The sequence below is a fragment of the Acipenser ruthenus genome, chromosome 11 (assembly GCF_902713425.1).
Source record: "Acipenser ruthenus chromosome 11, fAciRut3.2 maternal haplotype, whole genome shotgun sequence".
NCBI lineage: Eukaryota > Metazoa > Chordata > Actinopteri > Acipenseriformes > Acipenseridae > Acipenser > Acipenser ruthenus.
The window spans coordinates 27,110,551-27,133,702 of NC_081199.1; the positions used below are offsets into that span (position 1 = coordinate 27,110,551).

The 23,152-nt window shown below is 38.4% G+C and overlaps 1 protein-coding gene across 7 annotated transcripts in view; it reads left to right on the top strand.

Annotated features, from left to right (window-relative positions):
- Window positions 1–1,978: 1,978 nt before the first annotated feature.
- Window positions 1,979–23,152, top strand: part of LOC117427163 (alsin-like) — a 35,367-nt gene continuing 14,193 nt past the window's right edge. For 2 of the 7 annotated variants that reach the window (XM_059033555.1, XM_059033561.1), the window contains exons 1-16: window positions 1,979–2,176; window positions 5,554–5,626; window positions 7,456–7,631; window positions 9,111–10,069; window positions 11,273–11,606; window positions 13,845–14,013; window positions 14,733–14,829; window positions 15,096–15,173; window positions 15,426–15,611; window positions 16,173–16,344; window positions 17,139–17,328; window positions 18,269–18,334; window positions 18,799–18,961; window positions 20,141–20,272; window positions 20,621–20,749; window positions 23,026–23,096. In XM_059033555.1, coding sequence (XP_058889538.1) covers window positions 5,607–5,626; window positions 7,456–7,631; window positions 9,111–10,069; window positions 11,273–11,606; window positions 13,845–14,013; window positions 14,733–14,829; window positions 15,096–15,173; window positions 15,426–15,611; window positions 16,173–16,344; window positions 17,139–17,328; window positions 18,269–18,334; window positions 18,799–18,961; window positions 20,141–20,272; window positions 20,621–20,749; window positions 23,026–23,096 — 2,942 coding nt within the window. In that variant the 5' untranslated portion in view covers window positions 1,979–2,176; window positions 5,554–5,606. Of the gene's footprint in view, window positions 2,177–3,166; window positions 3,273–4,441; window positions 4,517–5,553; window positions 5,627–7,455; window positions 7,632–9,110; window positions 10,070–11,272; window positions 11,607–13,844; window positions 14,014–14,732; window positions 14,830–15,095; window positions 15,174–15,425; window positions 15,612–16,172; window positions 16,345–17,138; window positions 17,329–18,268; window positions 18,335–18,798; window positions 18,962–20,140; window positions 20,273–20,620; window positions 20,750–23,025; window positions 23,097–23,152 lie in introns of those variants that run through there. The other 5 variants (XM_059033556.1, XM_059033558.1, XM_034045569.3 and 2 more) reach the window with 5 other exon arrangements.

A 23,152-nucleotide genomic window follows, 5' to 3' on the forward strand; every position in this document is an offset into this window, starting at 1 on the left:
CAAGCCACAATCCTTCTGGGAGAATGTCCTTTGGACAGATGAGTCAAAACTGGAGCTTTTTGGCAAGTCACATCAGCTCTATTTTCACAGACAAAAAAATGAAGCTTTCAAAGAAAAGAACACCATACCTACAGTGAAACATGGAGGAGGCTTGGTAATGTTTTGGGGCTGCTTTGCTGCGCCTGGCACAGGGTGCCTTGAATCTGTGCAGGGCACAATGAAATCTCAAGACTATCAAGGCATTCTGGAGCGAAACGTACTGCCCAGTGTCAGAAAGCTCTGTCTCAGTCGCAGGTCATGGGTCCTCCAACAGGATAATGACCCAAAACACACAGCTAAAAGCACCCAAGAATGGATAAGAACAAAACATTGGACTATTCTGAAGTGGCCTTCTATGAGTCCTGATCTGAATCCTATCGAACATCTATGGAAAGAGCTGAAACTTGCAATCTGAAGAAGGCACCCATCAAACCTGAGACAGCTGGAGCAGTTTGCTCAGGAAGAGTGGGCCAAACTACCTGTTAACAGGTGCAGAAGTCTCATTGAGAGCTACAGAAAACGTTTGATTGCAGTGATTGCCTCTAAAGGTTGTGCAACAGAATATTAGGTTAGGGGTCCCATCATTTTTGTCCATGCCATTTTCATTTGTTTTATTATTTACAATATTATGTTGATTAAAAAATCTAAAGCACAGTCTGATTTCTATTAAATATGGAATAAACAATGGTGGATGCCATTTACTTTTGTCAATTTCAAGTTATTTCAGAGAAAATTGTGCATTCTTCGTTTTTTGTGGAGGGGTACCAAAAAATTTGAGCACGTCTGTATATACACATACACACACACACACACACACACACACACACACACACACACACACACACAGAGTCAGCACTCACATATCCGACCTTTTATAATTTTTGAGTTCAGTGACGATTAAACGCCTGTGACGCAAATCTGATTATTTCATTTTGGCCCATTCCAACCCTTGTCCGTTTTTCAGGGAACACAAAAAATAAAATGAAAAAATAAATTAAAATACAATATCGAAAATACATAGCTGTAAAGACTGCGTTTTAAATTAAGTAGGCTTCTATTTAGATGTACTGTATTGGTTTTGTTGGTGTAGTATTAAATTTTCAACAGAGTAAGTATTTTAATTCAGAACGATATGATTCTGAAAATATCCCTTGCCAAAACTAAAGAGAGGACACGTTAACAGCAATAGAGTATAAACTTTTAAATCCGGTACGTATTGCATTCATGCCAACAGTCCCTATATGGTCGGGAAAGTCCCGATTTCCTAGCAAATGTCCCGCGTCTCGATGCATAGGAAGAAAGTCCCGATATTTGAAAAAATTCATTTATTCTGCACAGCAGAGTTAGTGAAAACCACACGCTGTGCTCTTCGTGCGGCTGACACATCTGCTGATCACTAATTTACCGGTATACAAAGGTAAGAACGCTTCATTGTGTCTATGTTTACTGTCGTGCTGGTCGTGTGGTGTTGAGGGATACGTCTAGTATTAGAGTGTTTTTTGCTTATATGTAATGGGGATTGATTTTATTCTTAATACAAGGTTGGTAAAACGCGACTGACACATATCTGGGTAACGGATATGTATATGTGTGTGTGTGTGTAGATATCCCTCCAGTCTTCAAATGTATAATTTAATAAACCTCTCTGTTGCTCATTTTATTGCACTGGTATTAAAATGGTCGTTGATGTTGCATTACTAAACCCTACCTGCACGTCAGTGAATTTGGAACAAATATTAGGTCGTCTTGATAGCACGTACATAAAAGAAAACAAGAAATGCACACATTGTTTGAGATTATTTCTTTTATTAAGAATAGCATGGGTCTAAAGACAATTACAATAGACCAGCATAAATGAAACAGTTTCCCAAGATACAGGGGAAAAAAGCGTTTAAAAAGTCTTACGTTCAGCATTGAGTTTAGACATGAGTCGGCTCCCGTTGCCGTACTGATCACACTATAACGGTTTGTAGTCTTACTATCCGGCTTCAGTGGCAGCTGATTGCAACACTGTACCCAAACTGTTTCGATTTCTCTTCTTTTTTATTCAGTTATTTTTTGTTCTCAACAAATGATCGTTGTCAAGGGAGAAGCAACCAAACAACACAGAGATCTTGAAGAAGCCGGCAGTGTTAATGTAAGAAAAGCAATGCACTGCCTAAGAGATACCATTGTAATGTACAATGTATATCTCGAATGTATTGCTAAAGAGATGACATCCTGTTGTAATTTGACATTTAGTATTAGCTAACTATTTTCATATGTTAATTATTAACGTAGTTCTTTACTGTACGAAGGAAATCAAATTAATTTAGCTCGAGAAGTGTGTTTATTCAGTACGCTGTGTCGGCAGCAGATATAGCAAGTGTAACTGATAGGTTATCGTTACTGGTATATTATCGTATTTTGAATTCACATTGTGTACGCATGATGTTGCTGCTGACATTGTCTGGCCATCGTCACAGTTGTTTTTCTTACACTCTACATGCTACTAGTACACATTGTCATTCGATGTATTCGTGGAAAGTTGTGCAACCAAATAATATTTCGACCTTATGAGACGAATGCTACCTGGTATTGGATTGCTTTACCTTTTTTAACATCAGAAATACATACCGTATTTATCAAAAAACCGTAGCTTACCCCCTAAACAATCAACCATCACATATTTTTCTTTCTTAAAAACTATGACGTTGTCAGCCGGATGGTAGTGACTTGTAAAGTTCATACTGTAAGTACGTGTGTGTGTACAACAGTACTTAATACAAACATACAAAATATATTATTTATGGGAAAATGCTAAGATTTCTGATGATTGAGTATTCCAGACGCTTCCCCTAACACTTCTAATTCTGCATGCTGTTCATACCTAAAATAGCACTCTCGCCCATGCCAGCAGGCTAGCTACAGAGTCAGCTACAATACCACCAGTAATTGCTGGAAGGGGTAGCACTTTTTTGTCCCCGTCATGCTAGGTCAGCGTAATTAATACATTATTAGCCAATAGATCATTTGAGTAAAGAAAAGGGGAAAAAAAGTACTGCATTTATTTTTTTGTTTGTGGTCAGCGTCTTTTGCCAGTAGTCACCTCTTGTTTCAGACCATGAAGTTTTAACTTTCCCTCTAGGCCTATTATCTCCACTGTGAATGCATATCCCAGGTGAAGGGGAGATAGCGTCACACATTAGAGGTTTACATATACTGGAGAACCACTCCAATTGGGATGGAACTTGGTAAGGACATTCTTTACCATACATTACTAGAATAATACGTTGTCTACAAAATCATTATAACATCCATTGTAACAAATTGAAACACAGCTTTACATACTGTATAAGACCAGCCATCACTAACAGTTTTATTCCTACAAAAAAGACCCAGTATGTATAAACAAAGTGTCTATTAATTAGCACATGACATTGGTCTCATGTTACAGTTTTTCCCCAGATAACATGTCAGGTATTAAATAACCACCTGTCCACTGTCCAGTAAAGTCTTGTCTTTGTTCCTGTGTTTTAATAATAATATTATAATGATATCCTTATATAGCACCTTTCATAGTGGACCACCATCACAAAGTGGTAGACTGTTCATTTTTTGCAGAGTCACTTTTATTCACATCTTATCCGCAGGATGGAGCACAAGGCAGTTAAGTGATGTGCTCAGGGTCACACAGAGAGTGAGTAAGTGGTAGAGGTAGGATTTGAACCAGTGATCTTCTGGTTACAAACCCTGGACTTTAACCATTGGACCACACTGCCTCCAATAGTTCCAACACAAACACATACATGCTATCCAGTAGTTCTGATTCTAGCAGCTCTTTCCTTTTAGCCTTTGTTTCTTTGGGGATACTTTGCTTTTAAAATGTTATCATCAATTTGACTTGGAAATTTGGTTTACTTTTGTGTCTTGTCATTTATGCAAAGCAAGACTTTTTTTTGGCTAGGATAAAGCCAACGGGTGATCATTTAGATATTTTTTTCTCAGATTGAATTGCCTTTTAGAAGAGGGTGGAATTGGGTACTATTCTTAACAAAGAAAACATTATAATGTACTTCCACGAATGCACTAATTTAAAAAGGAAATCACTTTTTGATTATTGGTAAGGTACATCTTTGATCTATAATATAGGAGCAACATTAATGAAATAATCTATGAGGTTAATAATAACTCAATTCTTTACACCATTTTGACAAAATCAGGTTTATCCTAATTTGAATATTTCATTCATAGGATAGAAATTGGGTGTTATTGGGTTTAACCATAAAACCAGAACCCCTAATGTAAGTATATACAATTAAAATGTGAAATCATTAAAATAAGGCCCTCCCTGGCATACAGCTCTTTAAAGACATAAATACAGTAAAAAGATTTGCACTTGCTCTGATTGTTGTTTTCACAGACCTGACTCTCTGAAGGGTATTGACAGTATTTAATTTAACACAGATGACATCACTTCAGAAGACCTCAGAGTTTGGTAATTTTATATAATATTAATTGAACTGTGAATCCTCTGGTTCAGGTAACCAGATCTATTGGTATTGGAGTATCATTGTGGAGTAGTTTGTGTAGATTCTACATGTAAAGTCTAATTTGAAAGCGTCATGGAGTATGCTCAGGTGCCAGCAAAATGTGAAAACTTTGCAGGGGGGTGAATACTTCTGCAAACCACTGTATATATATTGAATATTGTAGGTTATATTCAAAATAAAAACATGTATTGTAGAGGCGGTTCTAGTGTTAATGAAATGTAACTTAGATGTTCCACAAACACACACACACACACACACATATAAATTCTAAGTAGTAGAACTTGTAGAAATTATATTTTATATAATTGTGTGTGTGTTGGAAAGGTAACCAGACAAACAAGTAGCTAATGCGCTGCATAATTCAGAATGTGTGCGACAACACATGAATTCATTTCTCTTGTTAAATGTTTTTATCTTCATAGTAGCGTATGCTTTCTTCACGATATTTCAGTTGTTCTTTTCCGACTTAGTAAGCAAACACAGACATTTCTGGGCAGCAGTGTGGAGTAGTGGTTAGGGCTCTGGCTGCTTGACCGGAGGGTCGTGGGTTCAATCCCAGCTGGGAGACAGTGCTGTTGTACCCTTGAGCAAGGTACTTTACCTAGATTGCTCCAGTAAAAACACAACTGTATAATGGGTATGTAAAAAATAATGTGATATTGTGTAACAATTGTAAGTCATCCTGGACAAATAATAATAATAATAAATATCTCCTCCCGTAAATGACTATGAATTGAGTAATCTGCATTGGTACGGCTGATTTTATTTTCCTGAATCAGAACTGCATAGCAACGCATTTCCTGAAAAGTACGGCAAACAGGTTGTGAGGAAAACTGTCATGACGTGCATGTAAACGCTGCCAATGTTATAAACAGTAAGCAGAGCTTCATTATTTTGGTCACCACAGCAGGAGCCTATTGCCAGCCCACCACTATGCATTTTGAATGAACCACCCATTCAGTGTTTTTCTTTTGTTTCATAGGGTTCAGACTGTCAACTGACACGTTGTGGTGGTAATATGGAGAGGGCCTATTAATGGAACAACTTGAGAAGAAGTAAGTGATGAAGTACAAGGACTAATTGAGACTACTTAAACTGCACTAGTGACAGTAAAGGAGTGCTAACCAAGGTTTTAAAGCCCATTGTCTTACCTCAGATCAGCAATATTAATATACGGAAATTGATTTTAAAGCATTGGTTAGTACTTTATAGATCAACTATTTCTGCTAAATGCATTCATAGCCGACTCCTAAAAAAAGAACTACAGTAGGGGTCTATTTCATTATCTACTCTGTTCCTATTTCATTATCTATTCTGTTTTATTATCTATATCTGTTCCTGTGTGACCAGTAGAAATTATGTAACAGTTGTGTCATGTTATGTTAACTGCTGATACTGATAACACTTAGGCTATAGGATAAAAAGCGCACCATAAGTTAGTTGGTTGGCATCCAGGCTCAGACAGCAACTTTTCACAATCATAAAAGTATGTTGCATTATTTATTAATGTGGCTTAGTTTGTTTACACACACTAGTGCAGGGTCACATTACTGTGGTAGGAGCTGGATTAGTTAGTCCAGTGGTTAGTCGCACTTAAAGACACATTAAGGGAAGTGTGAACAAAACAGGTTGCAAGTCTTGCTTCAGTGCTCACTCTACACTGCTCTAAAGAGCCAGTGTAAAAACGGTATTAGATGCCCACATATTTGCACCCGGTTGATTACTGAGGTTACAAGAGGGGGTGTTGCACGTCTCTTTGCATCCATCCTCTGTATTTTTCCCCCAATGTGTTATTTTTATAAAGTAACTCAACATAAAGAATATAAAGTATGCTCTGCTGCCTTTTAACACAGCATTACAAAATAATGTGTAGCTTTTTTCTTTTTTTTTTTCATCTCAGCAGCTGTTATTACCTTCTCAAACTACAGCCACAGCATAATCTACAGAAGTAGGGCCTGTGAAATGATTACATGTGGCACAGGAAACAATTAAATGTCAGTGTTGTTTATTCAAGGTTAATGGAGGTGCCTTGTACTGTACGTTTGACAGCATGGTTTTTATTATGCCCCATTATGGGTCAAGTCTCAGTGACCTCCCATAAATTCACACAATAATTCAGTGGCTGAGATTAATGTGAATCTTGTAGCTTCCAGGCCTCATCTCCAATCATTTGAGACGTGTTGCCTTTCCCTCCCACCAATTTAGCTTTGCTTTGTCTACAGGATGACCCAAGTCCCACCAGGCTGAGAGCATAATTCTTACAACCTACAGTATGTGGAATGCATGACATACTGTATTCCAAACTGATACTCCTTTCTATACTATATATAGTTTCATTGGCCCCTTTATACTGAATACAGTATATAGAGGTACTACAAATTAGAAACACTGTCAATAGGGTGTATGATTCAATAGGGTGTAGGGCAGCAGTGTGGAGTAGTGGTTAGGGCTCTGGACTCTTGACCAAGGTACTTTACCTAGATTGCTCCAGTAAAACCCAACTGTATAAATGGGTAATTGTATGTAAAAATAATGTAATATCTTGTAACAATTGTAAGTCGCCCTGGATAAGGGCGTCTGCTAAGAAATAAATAATAATAATAATATGATTCACTGTAAGGATTATGCAAGGGATTTGAATAGTCACAGAAGGGATAAATTACTTTTTCTCTGCTTACAACCATTTAATTCCTTTAGTTAAGTTACTGTAGGGTTAGTAATCTGCTCCAGTCTTATCTATAGAACAAGTTACCTTTAGAATCATCACTTTGGAGATGTTTCACCATGAATAATCAGTAATTGTGTAGTATGGATATGGAAGCACCATTTCCGCAAATGTGTATGTTATATATTGCAAGTGTTTAATGTTTGTCTGTATATTTAGGATATTGTTTTGTTTGTTAAGCTCGGGGGAGGAAGATGGACCTGGGGAGAGAGGCTTGCTCCATACGTGGAAGGGCTATTCCTGTTCAGTAACACCACAAAGAGTGCTCGGGCTCGGGTCAAAGACTGTCCTACAAGCTGCTCTGGGTACACGACACGGAGTTCTTCTTACAGAAGGTAAGGAATCTGTGGTGTTATGAATTGTAGCCACTGATGGCAGGGAGGCAAAATCCAGTTAGCTTGATCTTTCAAGTCCTCAAGTGAGGAGGCACACTTATTACATGTGTGACTTATAATGCGTGCATTTTTCAGAGAAACATGTGACAGAAATCCACAGTATTGGTAATACGTTTAAGATTTACTGGAATCATTTTGTTTGTATTTTTTGTACTTTCATAATATCCCTGTCATGTGTGTACTAGTTTCATGATCTGCAGGTCAATAATGAAGTTTGATTATTTATGTACAGTAAGTAAAATCTTTATTCCTCTGAAATTGTAACATAAAACTATAAAAAGCTGCTGTAAGTCAAGTTGGGCCTTCTTTATTGAAACTACTGGACTAGTTTTAAATAGAATAGCTCAACTTGGGTTACAGAGACTTGCCCAAAGTCATTTAGTGAGTCAGTTGGTGAGCAGTGCACCTGGCTTCTAAGACCCAGACATGTATCAAAGTCAATGCATATAGTTGATGTTAAGAGTCACGAGGCATAATATGTTGAGGCAGCAGGGTATGCTTTTTCTTCAGGATACCAGATGTCTGGTTTTAACAGAACCTTCAAATTTGTCCAGATGGCCACATTCAACGTCAAAGTTTTGAAACAAAAGTGACGTCAGTTTTGCAAAAGCTTTGTAAATTGGGCCCTAAGGGTATTTATTAAACCTGTTGAAAAGATTAATTAAATAGCTGTCTTATTTTAGCCATTCATTGCAGATTTTGGTGCTTTCCAAATGTAGGTAGTTACACTGCTCTGTATTGTGTGAAGTTGTATTGACGCTGCTCACAGGTCCCTCCGGTTTGACTGGTCCAGTGTCTGAATCACAGCTGTGCTAAAAGGCCCTGTGTTCTGTAAAAGGAGTGTGGCTTTACGTCTGCTTAGTAATGTGTGAGAAGCTGAGCTGGTCCACATGCAAGATGAATGAACAAGCTTTCTTTGGTGATACCTTTTTAATAGGAACTGCTAGAATATGTATACAAATATATACACTGCATACACTAGCTTTCAAGACCACACATCTCTTCCTTAGGTCAGAAGTGGAAATTGAAGGCAAAGAAAATTCCTTTTGGCTCAGAAAATTAAAAATAAAGTCTCTATTAAAAATATTATGTTCTCCATGAGAATGAACGACTTTATAGTTTGTGCTGTATTTTCCTTTATACTGATAACTAGAAGAAATTGTCCATGCAGGAGTTAATGCTGGACCAATCTGAAAGTTGCTACACTGTAACACAGTCTTGTCTTGCGTAAGACTGGAACAAGTTAGCTTACCAACAGACTGCAGTCTGCTTGGCAATAAGTCATTATTTTTACATTTTGGAAAGAAGAGCTTAGCACTAACCAAATTTCAAGAGTTTTTAAATTAGAGATGTTTATTTTATACAAAAACTCACACCTGTAAATTAGGTTTCATTTTTTTTGTTTGTGTTTTTTCACAGGTGGCGAAGTTTACAGCTTTGGAGAGTTGCCGTGGAGACAGGGTTCAGCCAATCCTGCTCCTGTTCCCATCTTGGAGCAGGCTCTGATTGGACAGCGGGTTGTTGCTGTTGCTGCTGGGAGCTTCCACAGCGGGGCGATCTCTGAAGATGGCACAGCGTATATGTGGGGTGAGAACTCCTCTGGCCAGTGCGGCGTGGCAAGTAAAAACCTGGTCCCAGACCCCATTGCGATCAGCATTGCAGACCCAGAGACAAGCCCGCCTCAACAGATCCGGATTAAACAGTTAGCGTGTGGGGAGCAGCACACAATAGCTCTGTCTGTTCACAGTGAGGTCTGGGCTTGGGGAAGTGGCTGCCAGCTAGGCCTCGTCACCAGTGTTTTCCCAGTATCCAAGCCCCAGAAGGTGGAACATTTAGCAGGCCGACGCGTGCTTCAAATAGCCTGTGGGGCCTTCCACAGCCTGGCACTCGTCCAGCGGCTCCCCCCACAGGAGGCCAAGCTCACCCCAGACAAATGCAACCACTGTAATCAGCTGCTGATCACCATGACTGACAAGGAGGATCACGTCGTCATCTCGGACAGCCACTACTGCCCGCTGGGCGTGGAGCTGACAGACTCTGAGCAAAGACAGGGATCTCCCTTGCAGAAACTTAGACGGTCCCCCTCAGAACCTTCACTGGGCAGCACTGTTACAGAGCCCAGCGGTAAAGACTCTCCTACGGTGGTCCACAGGGATGAGAAAGACCCGGGCCCCACTGAACTTGCTCCTGAGGAGATGAGTGAACACTCAGATAGGTGGGATCTGAAAGAATCGGATCCCGAGGCCAACGGGGCAGGGGCCAACCAGCGGGTGAAGAATTCACCTTACCCCGATGAGCAGGTAGTCAAAGAGTACCTCAAGAGACTGTCGGACCATTCCCTGGCTGAGCAAACAACTAAAAATGCACAGGGTCCACAGGTGAGAGGCTTCCATTCTCATCGGCCACATGAGGGGAGCAGAAAGTACCCTGTTTTTAAAGCTTAAAAATTATGCAAGCAAGATATTTCAGTTTTTTATTTTTCTTAAAAATATTTCCCAACATAAAACCAATGTCACCTTACAATAATTGATTTTGAGTTTCAGTGTTTTAAAATAAAATATCAAACAGAACGAAATTTCAATGTAGCATTTGTAATTCAGTAATATGAGAGAATTGGTCAGGGGTCTGAATACTTTTGCAAGGCACTGTATATATATATATATATATATATGTATATCAGTATCAATATGTGCTTATGTTTATTAGATATTGATTCAAGAGACCACATTTCAAAATAAGAACTGCTATGTATCTTTTTCTAATAGAGATGTTAGAGGGTGAGAGAACTGCAAAAGCAGGTTGCTCAAACTGTGTCTTATTAACTTACTATAAATCACAGAAATGAAGACCATTTGAGGAATTCATATTAAACATAACAAGTATGCTGCGGTGTGTGTGATAAGATGCACTGGAATTTTGATTTCTTATAAATGATTTATAATCATTACCAATATCAGACCACTGGCAACAGCAGACTTTCTGATGATCAAACTTCTGTATATATTAGGAAAGACCCATTACCACAGAAATTTCAGGCATCAGGCAAGTCCTGTAACAACTGTACCGTGTAATCAGAGTCAATTAGTCGCCTGTTTTCTGTGCACATTTCTAGGGGAGATTTTTTTTCAGGCACTTTGCTTAACACATTTTTTTTCCTCAGCAAATAATTTATAGTCCTGCTTCGTGTGCAACCTCTAGAATTATCCTGCTTGTGCATTTACCAAACTAATTTACTTATTAAAGCAGCCTCAAAAGCTGTAAAGAAGTTTCTTTAGAACTGTAAGTCATTTTGTTGATTGTGAGATTTTTAAACTTAAATATTTAAAAATATTTTTTAAATTAGCAAACCTATTCCTGACACTAGCTAATTGGTACCAATCCTTCAAACTATGCTCTGGTGTGCCACATTTACTCAAGCATGCCTGGAATGCTTTATAGCCTTTATAATTATTAAAAGGCATACGGAAATCATTTCAAGAAAAAGAAATATCATAACTGTTGTTGAGTTTCAAATGCTACCACTACCTTCTTGTTATATTAAAATAATAATACATGTTTTTGTTTTTAACTTTATTTGGCAGGCTCCGGATGAGCCGGTAGATGATGACCCTGTGCCTCCACCAACTACAGTGTCCTCCGCTCTGAACAGCCTGGTGGTCTCGTGTGCCTCCACCATGGGAGAGAAGGTAGTCTCCACCTATGAGGCTCTGTCCCTGAAGAAGGTGATGAGCTATTACTACCCTCCCCCAGGGGTTTGCCCAGTCCCTGCAGAGGGGCTGAAGGAGACCCGCGAGGGGCAGGTCCGACTGGAGGAGTCCATGCAGGGCAAGAAGAGCTCCAGCCTCGGGGACATCCGAGAGGAGGAGGCTGAGGGGGTCATCCGCAGGCTCTCCCTGCCAGGCCTGCTTTCTCAAGGTAATAGACACGCCTTTTATTTTATTTTTTTCCCTGTTCTGCTTACAGTTATAACAGTGTAATAGGCTGGCTGTGTGACTAATAACTTTAAACACTTACTGCATGGTGGCTTGGATGTCTTTTTTTTTTTTCAAATAAACACATCTGGTGGTTTCTTGCTACTTCTATAACATTAGCACTTGTTTTCATTTAAAAAAAAAAAAAAAAAAAAAAAAAATGAAATTCTGTGAATTTGGCCCAGTACCGTATATATCATGTAATTGTACTAAAAATAAACTTAATTAAAAACAGTTAAATCCTATTTTGATGGTAAAACTCTCTATGACCAAGAAATGTCTTAAGGTAGAAAAATGATATAGATCAGTAAATACTTTGGGCTAAAAGTTACACGCCATGGTTTTAATCAAATGTTTAATTAGTACCATGACATCAAGCCAAGATAACTATGTCTGTATCCATGTATTATTCTCTTGGAGACATTGGTCCCATTTGTTTGATATAACTGGCCCCTTTTGTAGATATTACATCTTCATATACTGATTCCTTAGTAAAGTTCACTCCAGTATGCAGTGCTCTCCTGCTAAACACAGTGAAAAAACAATGGCATTTCAATTCTTAGTTTAGCTCACACGAAAATGCTGGAAGGTGCACATTGCTATTGCAACCAGAGAGTGTGATGACAAGAGAAGAGTTTATGCTTCTTTTCATGCCCATAGTTTTCTGGGGCTTTCCACGGTTTCTCAGAAAGAGAGCGGAGTCTTTTGTAATGAGTGTGTAAGAAAACAAGGCCTAATATTTTTTTAATATCTATTGAGACATGAGAGTAAATGTGACCAGACACAACTAACAGTTTCAAATCACAGTAAAGGTTTTATTATCAACAAACAGGTAAAATTATGCAGAGAAATTCACTACTTCTAGAGTTTATGAATTTGCCCTAATACAGAGTAACAATAAAGTAAAATAAAGCATACTGTTTTTCCTACTGTGAGTGAGTTTAACATTGTAACAATACATAAACCCACAAACCCCACCCCAGCCCACAATAGATACATTCTACAACCCCCAAACTCTGCTGCACATTCCTGAGAGAGAGAGAGAGAGAGAGAGAGAGAGAGAGAGAGAGAGAGAGAGAGAGAGAGAGAGAGAGATAAGGGTGTCTGCTAAGAAATACAAAATAATAATAAAAATAATAATGTAAAAGTAGATCATCTTGACCTACAGTTTGATATACATACAGATGGATGGATGGATGGACAGACATTTCCAAATATCCCTAGATTATGATGAGACACAGAATAACTAATGCTAAATGCTGTACAAACCAAGTTTCACCACAATTGGATAGCAGTTCTCTAGATACATGTAAAACTCTCACATACTGATGAACCCACCGTCACCCCTGAGCCAGGGATATGCATCCCCAGCTGATAATAAAAAGTGCAAAAAGTGGAAGACGTTCATTGTTCTGTTTTAAAATACGTTTCTATAATTAAAATAGTTGTTCATAAAACACCCAAGATAAATGGAAACTATATAAACATGTTATTAGAAGCTACTTTGGACCCTGTTGTTCTGATATGGAATGAATATGATATACTTCTCTCCTTCCCCTATTCCTACTCCCCCTGCAGTTAATTGAAGTGTAAGTAATCAATATCTGCAGTCCATCTTCTTCTGACATATTGACACAGCAGCAGTCTGAGTTGTTTTTAGACAAGCAAGTGTCACGCTTGCTGTTTAACAGTCAGAGACAGATGCGTATACACCTATTTATATTCAGAGCATGGTACAATTTAATCATGGGGATTTGTGTTCAGTAAATAGGGGGGTATTCAGTGGGGGAATATTGGGAGCAGTGAATATTAGAAAATGATAACTGCAGTGTAAATGCATGAAGAGATTTTTTTTTTTCCGTGTGAGTCATTGAGAGAGGGACCTTGAATAAGCAGAAGTATTTTTTATAGTCCTGTAAGCTACCTTTCTCTTGACCAGAAACTCATTTAAAATATATGCTAAAAGATAGTTTACTAAGAAGTTTAAAATAAAAGTTATGATTTAGGTCACTATTGAGGTACATAACACACAGCTGGTGATCCAAAAATATTACCTTTTAAAACTAAAAGTCATATGATTTGGTAGTTAAGAAATGGCTGTAACAAAGCAGACACAAAGTCATGTGCAAACACTAAGATTTTAATGACAAGTCACTGCTTGAACTTCATGCATATTTTCCAGTTTCTCCAAGACTTCTTCGGAAGGCAAGCCGACAACGAATGCGGACTGTGGTTCTGACCCCCCCGTTTGGCAGTGAGGCTGATGCCTACCTCCCCTCCTTACAGACCGAGGTGTGGAGCTGGGGCAGAGGCAAGGAGGGGCAGCTGGGCCATGGGGACATTCTCCCCAGGTAAGGACAGCTGGAAGTTTCATAGTGCATATACACCATGATAGGTATATAATGTATGTATATGTGTGTCTGTGTGTGTCTATATATATATATATATATATATATATATATATATATATATATATATATATATATATATATATATATATATATGTATAATATTTTGTTTGTTTGTTTATTACAAATTTAAAAGCCATAGCTATTATACCTTTTCATACAAGGAGCTGAAATATATGCATGTCAACTGTATGTTTTAAGACCACTATAGTTACGCTTGGGCTAATGTGTTTTAAAAGGTTTATTATATCTCATAAACCTTCTGAGAAGCAGTCTTTTTATTTTCAGTGTTATCAAAGCTCCTTGGGCAGAAAATAATGGTACCATTCACTTTAACCCATGACTTAATGTAAATCTATAGAGACAGCAAACTATGACATCTGCACTGCACTCTAATATGAGGTATTTAAAGAATGTTATATTAACCACAGTAAAGAACATTTTAGTGAATGTCAAACTTTATTTTATTCATAAAAACAGACTTTGAAAAAAACTTTCTTCAAATTAAAGCTTTATGATAGAGCCCATTGTTTTAATATTCAACACAACTTTATCGGCACTATTCTCTCTGTAAAGCTCGGTTACAGGTATTGTTATGTACAAATGACTTTGACATTGTTTAACACAAATGAGTGGGTCTCAGTGGTGGTGTTGTATTGCAGGTTGCAGCCTTTGTGTATCAAGAGTTTGAGCAGCAAAGAGGTGATTCAGGTGGCATCAGGGGCACATCATTCACTGGCTCTGACTGCCCAGTCACAGGTAGGTGGCAGTGATGTCTATTCATTAAGATACATTTGCAATCCATTGTCTAGTTAGGGTTAACAATCATACATTCATCTACACTTGGCTGTTATTCTGGTGTATTTGTATATATTTTGTATGTATCTGGGGAATGACTGTCCATGAGAATTTCAGATACAAAATAAATGATTCTTTCAATGACAATTGTGGCGTACTGTGTGTTTATTCCTACACTGTTTTGATGTAACCTAGAAAATTATAAAGTATTTTCATTGTACTGACAGGTGTTTTCATGGGGTAGCAACAACTCTGGACAGCTTGGGCACATGGAGTTACCCAGCACAATGCCACGACTGGCCAAGGTATTTGTTTTTACAGTTCTGTCAGTTTTGAGGAAAAGTGTATTATGCATTGGATAGTTTGTCACGTCTTGCAAAATAGAAATACATTTCTATTTTGCAAGATGGTATGTGAAGTCAGTGTAGCTGCACCTGCAATCTGAGTTTGACATGAGAAAGGGGCTTTGTCTGGCTTAGTAGAAAGAGCTCCATTTATAATTTGTAATGTTAAATGTGGACGTCGGGTTCACATGGCTCTCTTTCCCTTCCCCCCAGATGTCCGAGGGTATACGTGTGTGGGACATCGCTGCTGGACAGGAGCACACCCTCTTATTAGCAGATGGAGATTGCTTCCAGCCCATACTGTACTACAGCGGCAAGCAGGTTACACAGGAGGGAAGCAGTCCACAGACAAACGGGGTGTACACCCAGCAACCTGTACTGCTGCCTTTCTGCATGAATGTGAGCACCCTTACGTATTAACCTGACCTGATGCTTTCCCAGCCTCACGCTCACTTTCTTTCTGTGCTGCACATAGGACTGAAGGTAGGCTCCTGCTACCTGCTGCACAGGAAGAGAATGCATAGTGTGGTATAAATCAAACCGCTCAAGATAAAGCCGTTTTGGAATGTGTCTTCATTCACACACTACACTAGGAGAAATGCATTTTTCTGCCATCTACCATCTGGTATAGCAAAGATGTCTCGGCAAGCAAACCACAATTGCTTTTTATACCTTTTTTAAATATGCATACTGATACGTGAGAGAAGTTTTGTGCTAAATATGTCAAACAGTACCGTAATTAGCTCATTATCCACTTTTCTGTCTTGAGAAGGAAGGGGGAAAAGTATGTAGTATGGTATATGGGGGTAGAGTTTGAATTAGTTCCCTTCCTTTTAAAAATCTAACATAAAAGAGTAACAGTTCAAAGTAGAATAAAAGAATAATAATAACATTAATCTAAATTTAATCATGTACTCCCAAACCCCACAGAGAAAGGACATTGATTTTCCTGTGTTACAGCTGGACTATGTCAGCAGTGTGTTTTCAGGGGGGCAGAGCTGCCTGGTGCTCGCAGACAAGAACGTCATGGGCTACATCTCCAGCCTCCATGAGCTGGCATCGGCAGAGAGGAAATTCTACTGCAGGCTGAGCAGCATCAAGTCTCAGATTCTGCGTCCACTGCTGGGGCTCGGTACGGTACACACTGCTTCAATAAACATTTGTACAGGCTGGGATACTGGGCCACATTCAGATGATATATGATTCCTTGGCTAGATCATGCTCCCTCTGCAACAATGCCAGTACTCTGATTTCATATTTTTGGCTGTTTTGGGAGCAGAAGGAGCTTTGATCTAGATACACTAAGCTCATATGTTTCTCTGTCTCCTGGTGTAAGCTCCCAGATAAAACACATACCGGTAATTTAGACCCTATCTCAGAAGAACTTTATGATGTCTCTTCTGTTTACGCAAGCCTGACATTTTATCATACCTCTGTTTTAATGATTGATATTAATGTATTTCAGTACTTTCAGCATAATTAAGAGCTTAAGAAAATAAATAACTTGGACTGAAAATGTAAATAATAAATGCCTTCGCTTCCTGTAAAAACAAACAAAGAGGAAATAGATCCAGACTTCTTGTCATAAATGATTAGTCTTTGAACTCTTGAGACCAGGTCTCCTAAATTTTGAGATGAAACACAAAAATACTAATAGCAATACTTTCCCAGGCCTGTAGGAAGGGGGGGCCGAAATGTGATCTTATTACACATGATTTAATTAAAAGCACTTGAATTTGTACTAGAATATTGAAAGAGATATCTTTTAAGCAAGGTAATTGATAACAGCTTTGAAGAGTTTATATTATTGATTAGATTAACTATAGTTTATGACTGATATAGTGTAACTATGATGTATGTTTGTATATCATAGCTATACAGTACTAGCATGTTATAATCTTCTCTCCATTGTTTTTCCCTTAACAGAGAACCTGTGCACAGCTCTTGGTACTGCCTCTAGCCTGCTGCTGCAGACCATGGCTAGCCGGTTCAGCAAACTCTGTTACCTGACTGGTCAGCATGTAGCCTCTCTCAACTTGTTTCTCCACAGTACCAAGGAGGTGAAGGGCCTGGGGATGCTGGAGCACTCTGTGATATTTGTGGACATTTACAAAGAGCAAGTACACAACATTGGAACCTTAGCTGGGAAGAGCTTACAAACAACAGCATGGTTACATAACTGCACAACACCTCACTAGTCACGACTGCGGTGGTGTCACTTGTTCTAATTGAAGCCATCACTGCATTCGTAATACATGTTGAAAGTTTAAGACGGGCTGTGACGCATTAAACTTCATGTTTAAGCCACTTAAAGCCAAATTAAGAATAAGCATTACCTCAATACACATGGTATTATATGATATTATGTGCTTCTGGAAATGTGGAATGCCAGGAAGTACTAGTCTTCATGTAGCACAGCCGTGTTGTCGACTTCACTGCAAAATCACTCTAAGAATGGGATGCACATCAAATTAAACACGATGCCATGTGTGGTAGATTTCATAAGACTGATGGTTATATTTATTTATTTATTTATGTATTTTATTTATTTTTTGGTATATACTAGGATTCTAAATGATCAATAATGCTGTTTTTTCTTTTCCTTGAAGACATTCTTGTAGATGGAACTGATGGCTTCAATTATTTTGTCTGTAGGTTATCTTATTGTAGAAAACGTGATGAATCAGTTATCGTAGAATGCCTGTTCACAGTGACAGAAATGGCATTGCGTAGTAAGAAGCAGGTATTCAGAATTGCTTACCAATATCATGCATTGGTGTCAGTGCTGCAGTTGGTAATCAGTCTGAATCAACACGGCAAAGGCCCTTCTTGTCATAGAACTTAAAGTACTACTCTCCATTGCTTTAGTGTGTTTAAGGACTATTGAAATGGATACACAGATGTAATTCCTGTATCAAGTTAACATTTTTGTTTAAATGTAGTAACCATTGTTTAAGCAGTGATATAAAAGTGATCTGGGGTGCTGCTATGATTTGCTCTATGAGACTGCAGCTGCTAGTGAGTTGTTTCAATGATGGTTTTTTCATCTTTTTTAGGTACTGGAAGACTGTGGGGGATTTCCTGGTGATGGGGGGATTTCAGGCCCTGGTTAAGCCCTCACTGTGAGTAAAACAAAACAGCTTTTAACCAACCATTCCAACTGTATATACCAAAAAAGAAATACCGCTGGTATTTTATATCTGCACAGTATTCATTTCCACAAATTTAAATGTTTTTGTTGACCAATTATTGTATCCTGTTTCTGTATTTACTGGTGGAAGGTAGCATTTAACTGCAGTGGAATTTCTAATGAAATCTTAAGACTCAGCTCTTCTTATGCTGAAATGGTGAGGCTTTGCATTATCATGTGCCGGCAAGTAAAAAAGCCATGGGCTGTGGGTTTCACATAATAGGTCTTACTTGACATGTGAGATAAAGCCATAGGTCTGAACTGCTGTATTGCCTTATTAAAATCTGAGGGGCAGGTGCACTAACAAAGCTGTGTGGGTTTGTTGGGTTCTCCAAATGCTCCATTATAATTAATGAAATAGTTTCAGTGTCTGTTTGATGCTTTGTTTTCTCCCAGTGATTTCTTTGGCAAAAGCCCGGAGCTCTTGCAGAGACTGGCAGAAACGAATGATGAAAGTGTGCCATTATCGGACTTGCTGCTTACCTTGTTCGACCTGCCAGTAAGACATCTGCATGAGTATGGCAGGGTGCTTCTCAAGCTGGCTACCTGCTTTGAAGTGGTAAGTTACAAAAGTGTGTATTGCATATATAGTATCACAAGCTGAACTTGAGACCAAAATCAGATCCAAATGTAGATCTTAAAAGGTGACAGATAAAACAGTTTTGTACATCATTACAACATTTTTTTTAACATCCCCCATGCATTACAGCTATCCATGTTACTTATTGTTAACCCTGAAATTCAGCGATGGTCAGATAGTCTGCCCTTGTTGACAGTGTTTAGAAATGTGACAGTGTTTGAAATGTGTTATTCTCCAGGACTGGAGTACAGTGATTTAAAAAGTGTTTTAACATTTCATCATGTCAGATGACTATTCCAGCAGGGTTAGGGTTCTACGTCAAATCTGCTTTCACAAAGGTTCTGATTGCTGTGAAAGAGCTGAGCTGGTTTTACTTGCTTGTGAAAAGGGAATCATAGACATCACAATATGAAAGATCATGCTTTTGCCAAGAACCTTTATCTTTTCAAATCACTGTTTATTTCCCAGTTTCTGGTTTAATCTACTTTCTCATGTTCCTGTACCTCTCTCTGATTTAAACCCAGCGCACTGTAGAAACAGCATGGTCCCTGTCTAAAGGCAGGAGAGGGGGTGAAAGGCCACACATTTGCGGAGATACGCAGCCCCAGTAATTTGGTGAATCCCAAAGAGAAGAGTTTCTGTACACAGTGTTTGTTCATGAAATCTCACTTGGGGGTTAAGTAGGTCTACAGACAGACAATTCTACATAGAAAAAGGCATTTGTGTTATTCATGGAGGACATCTTCAAATCTCATATTATTGTTCCCCCTTAGAACCAGTTCTACAGACAAAGCTGTAGACACACATAAATGCATTATTTTTCATGAAGGATTTATTGGCAACTATCAGTTGGCACAAATCCTTTGGTACGTAGCTCAATGAAGTCAGTTAAACATTTGGCAGCAGTCATGTGACAAAGCCCACATTAACACACTTTCAGCATCTTGAAAGTGTAAAAGAACTGTTTGTGATACAGGTTATATAAACACCTTGTGTGCCTAGACATCTGGCCTAATAAGTGTTCTATGTTATGGTCATGTGGCTGTTTGTTCTCTTGTATGTAGAAACAGCACTTTGAACTAACATTCAAATGACTCTGTACCACGGGGGAATGTAAAAACACAACTCTAGTAATTTAGTGCTTCCTATTGTCCCAAGTCTACTGCAGATTATCAGAAGCTTCAGGATGGCAGTTCAAAGTATGAAGCCCTTGCCATACATCTGAAGAGGAAAAGGAAAGAGGCTGAGTATACATACCACTTCTGGAAGAGGTTCCCTGGGAAAATGACGGTGCGTGTGTGTGTGTGTGTGAGAGAGATATATCCTCATGTTTTGAATAACGATAAACTCAATTATAAATCATCAAGTCTCTCGGATGATTCAGTTTAAACAACTTTCCTCTACATGCATATGTTGGTTTTCATGTCTTTTTGTGCATCAACTATTAACTGGCAAAGATAATATAAAAAGACCAGAACTTGTTAACAAAATGGTCATTTTCTATTTTTGTTTCAATTATAGATGATTTGTAATTAGGTGATAACATGAAGTGTGCATGAAGATTTCATGTTTTCTAGCGGCTCAACAGGGAGGTTGTAGAGAACGGTGTAAAAGACTTTTCTTTATTTTCATGTAAAGGATTCTTTGAGGAAGCCCTCTCGACGCCTCATCTGTGAGAGCAGTAACAAAGCACTGACACTGCAGAGCGCAGGGAGATTCTCTGTCAACTGGTTCATCCTTTTCAATGATGCTCTGGTTCACGCACAGGTAAGAATGAGACATACATGAGAAATGTGGCTTAATAGGTACAGAATGTTGAATGGATGGACAACAGGATGGGGAGATGCTAGAGGATCCTGAATGATTCTGATTTACAAGATTCTTCACAACCTGGTGCATAGTGAGAACCTCCCCTCAAAGAAATGCAGTGAAATTGATCTGTCTGGATACAAGGGTGGAGCTTTTTCAAGGCTGTGTAGAACCCTAATATCCCTTATTTCACTGCATGATAACCTCTAAATTATTAAAAGGCAAAGTTGGTAAAGTTAGCCTAGGAGGCAGACCAGTTCATTTTATTTAAATAGTTTGTTGAGCTCTAACCGAATAATAAGTTGTGTCACGTAGGCTTGTTTTTAAATGTTATTGTTTTTCCTGTCAGGGCTTGCGTCTGTTTAAGAATTTTGTAAGTATGCTCTAGTTGCAGGACAGATCTGAGCAGTAGTGCAGTGTGATGTACTTTTTCAGGGCTTGGCCTGGCACTGTCACAGGCACCACAGTTTCTCACAGCTCATAATTCAACATTTACCCGATAATGAAAAAAACACAATTTACAGGTCATGCATAACCATATAATAACATGATAATAACTGGCCAGCAATGCCTCTTGTTTTTTTTTTTTTTTTATGGTAACTTCTGGCGAATAAGTGTGTAGTTACATGGAAATACACTAGGCAACAAAATGTTGTTCAGAAGGCCATTTCCATGATTTTAAACAGCATTTACTGTGTAAGAGCAGGAATCATTGGTAATTATCCAGCTATTACAATGTAATTGCATGGTTATTTATGCCATGTAATCTAAAGTGCTACCGAAAACCTCTGTCACTGTAGAGAGACTTTACTAACGGCCATATTCAGAAACAACACCTAAGTGTTAATGATAACTTAAGTGTGCTTTCTTATATGAACAACCATAAACTTGGCACACACCAGTGAGAACTAACACTTACGTGATGTATTCTAATCATAAAAACAGACTTAAATAACTCTAAGTTATGGCTCTAATATCACTTAGAGGGGAAAAAAACTATTTCTTGCTTGGGCAGTATAAGTATTTAGGTTTTTTTTAAGCATATATTACATGTTATTGTGGGTGAGATCGCGGTTCTAATTATTTTCTTTTGATAAGATACCTTTATCTCTGGAATATCAGATTGACCATAACCAGAAGGCTGTTTAGTGCAGTTCTTAATGGACAGAAAAATTTAATTTAATTTGTTTGGCATTCAGAGCACAATGAGACAAGGGCTGGAGGCAGATTGCTGCTGCTATAGGAACTCTGTGAAGAAGGATAGCTTGAGGGAACAGTGGCTATACATTGAAAGACATTGTAGCATAGTGACTGCCACAGCCATCCACAGCTTAAAGAGCACCACTAACAAAACCCTTCTTTTAAGAATGGCCTGTACCAGGCCAAGCCCTACGTACCCTGTTAGTGTGACGGCATGGTTTGTAACGTAAAGTTACTGTGAGTTTGTAGAACAACTATTAATTCACTTTCCGGCTTTAATCTTGTAACCTGTCTTCCCTACAACATGTTTGCGTTGTTGTTGTTTTTTTGTGTTTTCCTATTTTACTTACCACTGAATGTATTTTCATAATTTTATTTTAAACCTTTATTAATACTCGTCTTCCTGATGTGTTTCTCATATACATTCCATTTCTAACTTTCTTTTCTTTGTACCATTTTTTAAATCTGTTATTTTCTTTATCCTGATACTCAACCAGCAAAGAAGCCTCCTGCACTAATAGTGTCAGTGTGGACTGAAGTGGGGTACTCGGGTCGTCGTTTTCTAATGCCAGTGTTTTGTGTTTTTTTTGTACTCGGTAAGAGTGTAATGAGGTCCTGTATCACTGTGCTTGGTAGATGGCCAATAGAAGGGGTTAGACTTCCAAAGTTGCATTTTGGAAAACACCCTTCTATGTAATCTGGCAGATCTGTGAACTTGTTGGGGCTATGAGGAATCACCCAGCACCTTGGTGTATTTGAGTTGGAACTGCAAAATAATATTTCTAGTGTTTGTTTAATACATCACCCTCATTGGCAACAGTTTGTTTTTAGAACTGTTTGTATTTTTTTTTTATTTAATTAATAAGTGACCTATTCCTGGCTAGACGTTTGAATGTAATTGCATGAATGAGAAGAGTACAGATCGGCACTGGTGTGATTTCATTAAGAGTGTCTTGATTCAGCGTGGCCTGCAGGGAAGTGGTCTGAGGATGTGTATTTCATTCAATTATACTTTTTCCTTTTCCCCCTTGCAGTTTTCAACCCACCATATATTCCCTCTGTCCACTCTTTGGGTTGAACCCATCTCTGAAGAAACCAGTGGAGTGTGAGTATAAAGTTATTTTTAATAATTGTATAAACTTTCAGTTTATTCACACAACA